This window comes from Eucalyptus grandis, chromosome 10 (genome assembly GCF_016545825.1).
Source record: "Eucalyptus grandis isolate ANBG69807.140 chromosome 10, ASM1654582v1, whole genome shotgun sequence".
Taxonomy (NCBI): domain Eukaryota; kingdom Viridiplantae; phylum Streptophyta; class Magnoliopsida; order Myrtales; family Myrtaceae; genus Eucalyptus; species Eucalyptus grandis.
Window position 1 is genome coordinate 20,160,208 of NC_052621.1, and position 8,413 is coordinate 20,168,620.

Genomic DNA, 8,413 nt, shown 5'->3' on the forward strand with positions numbered 1-8,413 from the left:
CTATAAAGCCGCATTGAGCATTTCATCTTCTCTTCATCCCATCCCCATCACTTGGTTTCTTCTCTCTATCTCTATACAGTTGTCATCTGCTTACTAGCTCTCTCACTCACAACTGATCTCGTAAACTTTCCTCTCTCTCGCGCTCCTGATTTTCCAGCATATTAGTATCCATTTTTTGTCAGCCTCTATCCTGCGGTTCGTTCTTGGGAATGAGAACTATGAGAACCTATTTCTTCTGTGCCATGTTCTCGTTCATCACCTTTCTGAACTCGGGTTCAGCAACTCTCCAAGTGGGATTCTACCGCTCCACTTGCCCGTCTGCGGAGTCCGTCATCCGGAAAGCTGTGAACAAAGCGGTGGCCAAGAACCCTGGCATCGGTGCTGGGCTTATTAGAATGCACTTCCATGATTGCTTTGTTCGGGTATGCAAGAACTTCTTTACACATTTCAGAAGTAGTGGTTATAATCTCGTTTGCGGAAAAATAGTAATGCAAGGAAAACCTTTTTTTTTTAAGCAAAAAGCGTATGCCTATCTTTTGTCAGTACAAAAGATATCGATGAGATGGGAGTGTGGGGAGTACATTTCACATTCTATCACTGGTCCAGGACTTTTTAAGTTTTGTCTAACCGACCGGTCACAAAATAATCTATATTTCTTGTGCAGATGCACTTCAGCTATCCTGACAATTGCTTTGTTGTTCTTTGATCCAATAATAGGGCTGCGATGCTTCGATCTTGCTAGATTCGACCCCAGGCAACCCATCAGAGAAGGAACATCCAGCGAACAACCCGAGCTTACGAGGTTTTGAAGTCATTGACGAGGCAAAGGCTGAGCTAGAGTCTCTATGCCCGCAGAAGGTCTCATGCGCTGACATTCTTGCATTCGCAGCACGCGACAGTGCCTACAAACTCGGCAGCATCAACTACGCAGTCCCAGCGGGTCGCCGCGATGGCCTGGTCTCACTCAAAGACGAGCCCTCCCAGGATCTTCCTCCTTTCTTCTTCAATGCGCAACAATTAGAAGCTAATTTTGCGAGAAAAGGCCTCTCTCTGGACGAGATGGTGACGCTATCCGGTGCACATTCGATTGGAGTCTCGCATTGCTCCTCCTTCTCGAACCGCTTGTACTCCTTCAATGCCACTCACACCCAAGACCCTTCAATGGACACCAAGTTGGCTACTCAACTGAAATCTAAGTGTCCGAACAATGGAGGCACTAGCGATCCCACTGTGCCATTGGACTTGGTCACGCCGAACAGGCTAGACAACAAGTACTACACTAATTTGAAGAACCACCGAGGCCTATTGACTTCTGATCAGACTCTTTCTAACAGCCCTTCGACGGCGAATATCGTGAGGAGCAATGCAAATAATGGCGGAGCATGGGCTAACAAGTTCGCAGCGGCAATGGTGAAGATGGGATCGATTGACGTCCTCACCGGGAACGAGGGTGAGATTAGGAGGAAATGCAGGGTGGTAAACTAGATATGGACCATTAGGTTTAACTTTGACTTTTCATCCGACATTGTTTCATTTCTTTCAATGCTGCTTTAAGTGTGTATTATCATTTTCTTCTTCTTCTTCTTCTTCTTCTTCTTCTTCTTCTTCTTCTTCTTCTAAGGAGGGCAACAACACAAAGAAGTATATAACGATTAGCACGACCAAGATATTAATTCCATCGTGTGAAGGGCTAACTGTGTCCTCATGCTCATTCCCTATCCACGACCATTGGATTTGCTCCGTGTTTTCATCAAATGGCCAACTTCTTAACCCATATTTGATAAGTTAGATTATCATATGAGTTAGTTATATTTAGTAAATGGATCATAAAGTATATGTTTTTAATGGGTTCATAATTTACTTATATACAACCTACCTTTATGAATATCTTTTGATCTCGCACTCGCTCACTACGTGCTTTCACCTTAGTTTGGCTATACATTTTTCTAGATCGAGTTAAATATATAAGTGTTTTAACAATATGCATAGAGTCGAGTATTGATTTAGTATGGGTTAAATATTGGTCATTTGATTTGGATTGCATGATATAGGTCAAAATGAGTTAAATGAATCAAGTTATGTTAGATCATTTTTTTATCCGATCCATCCGTTTGACGAATTTCCTCAGCTAGCTCGTCAACAAGGCTGTCGTCACTATGCCAACTTCGAAAAAGCCGCAACTCTGTGTCATGCGCGACGGCCGCCTTCAGCACTCATCCCACCAGCCCCCTCGAATCCTCACACCCTTATCTCTGTCTCTCCTTCCCTTTGCTCGCTTGGCAGATGGAGGTTGCCGCTGAGCCCTCACAACCTCAGATCAAGTCGGTCCCACTCATAACATCAAATCTTCTAAATCGTGTTAGGGAAGTTCTATCCTACCACCAACCTAAACATATTGTTCGATACATATAATCTGGTCCATCAAATATGGGATGCAAAGGAAAATTTAGACCGTTAATCATGTACATTTCAATTTAAAAAATCATGAGATGATCCTAACAGGCTCGACAACAAGTGCTACACTAATTTGAAGAACCATCGAGGCATATTGACTTCCGATCAGACACTTTTTGATAGCCCTTCAACAGCATATATCATGAGGAAGCACGTGAATCATGGCGTAGCATGGGCTAACAAGTTCGCAGCTGTGATGGTAAAGATGGGAACGATCGATATTCTCACCGGGAGCCAGGGCGAGATTAGGAGAAATTGCAGAGTTGTGAACTAGCAGATGCTTACAAGGTTTATTAGAACATGTATAAGCTTTTATTTTGATTTTTTTTTTGTACATCATTTCATTCATTCATTAATTGCTACTTCAATTGTGTAATTTATTTTCTTCTTTCGTGAACTTCAAGTGTGTACTTATTAATAGCGGCCAAATCTACTATTGCAATCATTCCTTTATTTTGATTCATCTTTCATGCTAGTAGATTTCTAAAGGGAAAAGTATTTAAAAAAAAAAAAAACCTTAATCTATTTTATTGGAACAAATCCCTTCCTAAACATTTTTCCACTAGGGAAAAAAAAAGTCATAAGCCTTTCAATTGGATAAATTTAATTTTAAATTTTTTTTGTATTTTGCCAATTAAGTCCATCTAACCAATTTGGTTAAAAATTGCTGTCGTATGGCACAACCGATCGTTGACATGAAATTTAAAAAAAAAAAAAAATCCCTTTCTTGTTTTCTTTTTCTTTCCTCTCTCTTTCTACCAATGGCCAACACATGCCATGGTGATGTGTATGTGGGTGAGTAATTCGGAAAGGGGAAATTTTCTGGTTAAGTGAATTTATGGAAATGGTGTGTATGGGGATGGTTATCGAACTATGAAATGCAAATGCAGGGATTGAAAATGATTGCCACCAAGGTCTAGAGGACGCGCCATCAACCAAGGATGAGGACCGGGATAGATGAAGTTCACTACGAAGGCTTAAAGGTCAAGCCACCTGCCAAGGCTAACGAATTTCAGGATAGGAGAAGCTAACCACCAAGGCTTAAAGGAAAACCACCAATCAAGAATAAAGCGTTTCTTGGCTAAATACCAAGGAGTAATCCACTCTCCAAGAATGAAGAGACTGGAATAAGAGTTATCCACTCTCCAAATATATTCACTAAAACAAAGGTAATCTCAAATATTTTCATTCCTCAAAGTCTGGTATGCTCTCACAATGAGAGTCTTCCTCTAATTATAGCAGAGATGATATCTAGGGAACTACTAAAGCATTAAAAGGGCTTGGGAACTAGAAAGCATAATAAAGAGCCTAGGTACTTAGAATTTTAACTCTTGAAACTTACATAACATTAAAGACTTCTAGGAATTTAGAAATGCAATTAATAACACTGTAACTTGTATTATTGACTCTTCAATCTTGTGCCTTATCTTCAAAATTCATCCACCAAGTTCGACTAGAAGATAACCATCTTAAAGGCTCATCAAAATGATTGTTGCTATAGTATGTTATAAGAGGCAAAATATTCAAGATCAAGGCTTTGTTTGTTTTGTAGAAAATATTTTTTGGTAATTTATTTCTATCATTTTTTGATATTTGATTTTCTTATGAAAATAAATTAATGGGAAATGTTTTTCTAGTCAACAAAAAAGGTTTTCATAACAAAATTTAAATTTAGGAAAATGATTTTTTCTTATAAAAATCAAAAATTAATTTTCAAAATAAGATTAAATATCAACGCTTGGATCAGAAATACCACACTTGGGCATAAGAACCCTAACACTTGTTCCAATTCCTTGGCAATGGGGCCACGTCCCCAATGCTTGGGCTAGGAGCTTGGCCATCGTGCTTGGGCCCAGGACCTTGGCCACCCTGCTTGGGCCCTAGATACCGATGTACGTGCCTGGGACGTTGGGCTCGAGTCCTTGGCACTCGTGCTTGGGTTTGTTGAGGTTGGGCCTTGCACCCAGCGCCCATGCCCAATTCTATCACTTCTGAGCCTAAGTCCATCAAAGCTAGCCGTGTCCATGCCTATTCCCCCACACTTTGGTCCATCGATGCAAGGCCTGGGCCCAAGGACTGAGTTTGGGCCCTAATGCACTCGGGCAAGGGCGCCAAGGTCTCCGACCCAACCTTGATGGACCTAAGTCCAAGAGCAGGGGAATGGGTCTTGGGCACTCGGTTTGGGGCTTGGCTTCAATGGATCCAGGCACGAGCACTAGTATCGAAGTCTTACGGCACTAGGGTCTCAATCCTAAGCACTAGCGTTCTAACTCCATCTCGATGGACCCAAGCTCAGGTGCATGGATCGGGCTAGGCCTCTGTAAACCTAAGGCGGCGTGTTAGGGAGTCGAGCACGGGCACTGAGTTCTCGAGTTTAGTTTTGATGGACCTAAGACCAGTGTCTATGCTTGTGCCTTGTAGTCAGGGATTCGGGCTTGAGATTTTGGTGCCCATCCTAGGTTTCTTGACTACTCATTTGTAATTCGCCAGCACCCTTGACTAATCATGTGTAAGTCAACTAACACTCAAAAAATATATGTTTAATGAGCCGAATAATCTACAGCTAATTGACCACTGAAAGATTCCGCGATTTGGGAACGCAAGATGCCTTTAGCTGCCACTGAAAGCTTAAAAGCCAAATAATCGATCTCTAAAGGCAAATTTCTAGTCTCAAATTTCCAAATATATTATAGTGAATGATCCGATCATTCTTAGACGATTCTCATCCTTTGCATACAATAATTTGAACAAATACGTATGTCACATGCAGTTATATATTAATAATATAATTAAAAATCATTACGCGGTGGCGTGGAGCTAAATTGGTTGACCGAACCAAAGTCACGTACGCCTGCATAATCAAATATTAATCGATCTATCAGTACCTAACACAAAAGAAGAAATCAGAATCAGTACAATACTAGGAACTTGAGAAGGTGACGATAAGCTCTCTGCAGCCCTCTCACCACCAAGTTGACTTCTTTGAAAACCGGGAAATTTGTTCAAAAATTTGCAAACTTATTATATGGTTACCAATTCTATCATAAACTTTTTAATTTTGTTAATTTAGTCTTAATCCTTTCAACGATTTGTCAATATAGTCATTTCAATTAATTTTGATTGAAAATCACTAATGTGGATGTTGATCGTCCTATGTGACACAATTATCGCGTTAGTAATTTCAAACCAAAATTAGTTGGAATGAATTTTTGAAATATTTTCCCATAAAAGTGCAGGCAAACGCTGTCCCTTGCAATGCTTCGAAGAGAGACCTTCTTAAAGACCAGTTCAGGACGAACCGTTCAAAAAGTCTCACGCTCGTCCACCTTCACGTTGAAACTTTCCTCGTTTTCTTCTTTTGCTTCTTATCTGTGCCTGCGAAAGCACAGCTGCAACACACGCTTTCTTCCACGAATCAATCAAAACCGACCTTAATATCATCTTAATGTGATTGTCACACGTCCAATCCGATCTATAAAGACCAATTTCACATTTCATCTTCTCTCCATCGCCCACTCGGTTTCTCTCTTACCTCCATATCGTATTCATCTTCTTCCAAACTCTCACTCTCAAGTGATTTCACATTCGGTATTCTTTCTACCCTTTTGTCAGCTCCTATCCTGGTTCATTCCTGGAAATGAAAACTATGGAAACCTCTTTCGGCTTCTGTATCATTTTCTTGCTCACCACCATGCTGAACTCAGGTTCAGCAACTCTCCAAGTTCGATTCTACCGCTCCACTTGCCCGGCTGCAGAGTCTGTCATTCGAAAAGCCGTGAACAAGGCGGTGGCCAGAAATCCCGGCACTGGCGCCGGGCTTATTAGAATGCACTTCCGTGATTGCTTTGTTCGGGTATGCAAACACTTCTTACCACATTTCTGAAGTAGCAGTAACAATCTCGATTTCAATAAGCAGTAACTTAATAATCGACGCTCCTTATGCAGATGCATTTCAGCAATTCTGATGATTTTCGTATTTTTTGAAACAATAATAGGGTTGCGATGCATCAATTTTGCTCGATTCAACACCGGGCAACCCATCAGAGAAGGAGCATCCCGCGAACAACCCAAGCTTACGAGGCTACGAAGTCATCGACGAGGCAAAGGCCGAGCTAGAGTATCTATGCCCCCAGACGGTCTCCTGTGCCGATATTCTGGCATTCGCAGCCCGCGACAGCACCTACAAGCTGGGCAGCATTAACTACGCAGTCCCGGCCGGTCAGCGCGATGGCTAGTCTCCCTCAGAGACGAGCCGTCCCAGAATCTTCCCCCTCCTTCCTTGGATGCTCAACAGTTAGAAGCTAATTTTGCAAGGAAAGGTCTCTCCCTAGACGAAATGGTGACACTATCCGGTGCGCATTCGATCGGAGTCTCGCACTGTTCCTCCTTCTCGAACCGCTTGTACTCCTTCAACGCCACTCACAAGCGAGACCCTTCAATGGAACCCAAGTTGGCCAGTGAACTGAAAGCGAAGTGTCCGAACAATGGTGGTACCAGAGACCCGACGGTCCCATTGGACTTTGTCACTGCCAACGGGCTCGACAACAAGTACTACACTAATTTAAAGAAACACCGAGGCGTACTGACTTCAGATCAAACGCTTTTTAATAGCCCTTCGACGGCACATATTGTGAGGAGGAACGCTAATCATGGCGGAGCATGGGCTAACAAATTTGCAGCTGCAATGGTGAAGATGGGATCAATCGATGTTCTCACCGGGAGCCAGGGCGAGATTAGGAGGAATTGCAGAGTTGTGAACTATTAGAACATATATATATGCTTTCATTTCGATTTTTTTTTTTTTTTTTTTTTGTACATTGTTTCATTCATTCATTGCTACTTCAAGTGTGTAATTTATTTTCTTCTTTTTCATGAACTTCGAGTGCTTATTTATCTTTAGACCCAAAACAAGTGTGTATTTACCTAATAGAATGGGCCAATTCTACTGTTGTAATCATTCCTTTATTTTGATTTAATTTTTGTGTCGGTAGCTTTATAATGGAAAAAGTACCCAAAAAATCCGAAATTTATTACAATGGAACTAATTTAATCTTAAACATTTTTTTCAATTTGAAAAAAAAATATTATAAACATTTCTACTGGATTAGTTCAATCATAGACATTTTTCATGTTTTGCCAAAAGAGTCCATCTAATCAATTTAGATAGGAAATTGTTATCGTGGATGCTGGCCATTCTACGTGATATAACTAACACTGATGTCAACATTTTTTTAATAAAAAAATTGATATATTTTTCTCTTTTTTACCTTTCCTTTTCTTTCCTTTCTCGGTCTGTTGATAGCCGGCACTAGCCATGGTTCTCTTTTGAGCAAGGGTCACCATTGCCAACATAGGTGAGGCCAACCTTCACCCAAGCAATGCACAGCGAGGGTGGCCCTTGCTGGCCATGGCATGTGTCTCGGCCATTGGCAAAAAGAAAAGGGAAAGAAAAAAAATAAAGGAAAAAAGAATATTTACATTAGCATCAGTCGTGCCACATATTGATGATTCTACGCAGCATATAGGATGGTCAATATCCATATTAGCAATTTTCATCCTACATTGACAGAATGAATTCAATTAATAAAATGCGAAAAAAGTTTATAACTAAATTGTCCAATTAAAAAAATTAGTACTAAATTAGTACCAATGCAATAAATTTAGGATATTCTTAGTACTTTTCTCAATTTCTAAAGCAATCGATACATCTCTTAAATCCAACATACGAATTTCTTTAGTACCAATACTTTTCCCGATTTTGGAAATCCATTTCGTGAAGATCATATTTATAAAGACAAACGCACCCTTAGTAAACTTGAGACATCGATAAGTTATGCAAATAAACGTTAATAACTTAGTATAACAATGGCAACTTCATAAAAGTGTTGATAAATTATCAATAAATCACATTGTTAAGATGTATGTTTCCAAATTAGCTTTCTCAAGTTGCAGGATGTGT

General features: G+C 40.5%; 1 protein-coding gene and 1 pseudogene across 1 annotated transcript; both read left to right on the plus strand.

The window, feature by feature from the left end:
• Window positions 1–208: 208 nt before the first annotated feature.
• On the plus strand, window positions 209–1,518 carry LOC104422181 (peroxidase 5). Its single transcript, XM_010034431.3, has 2 exons — window positions 209–422; window positions 718–1,518. The coding sequence occupies exons 1-2, from the start codon at window positions 210–212 to the stop codon at window positions 1,483–1,485; spliced, it is 981 nt and encodes a 326-aa protein (XP_010032733.2). The 5' UTR covers window position 209; the 3' UTR covers window positions 1,486–1,518.
• Window positions 1,519–6,091: 4,573 nt separating this feature from the next.
• Window positions 6,092–7,219, plus strand: LOC104430647 (annotated as a pseudogene).
• Window positions 7,220–8,413: the final 1,194 nt, after the last annotated feature.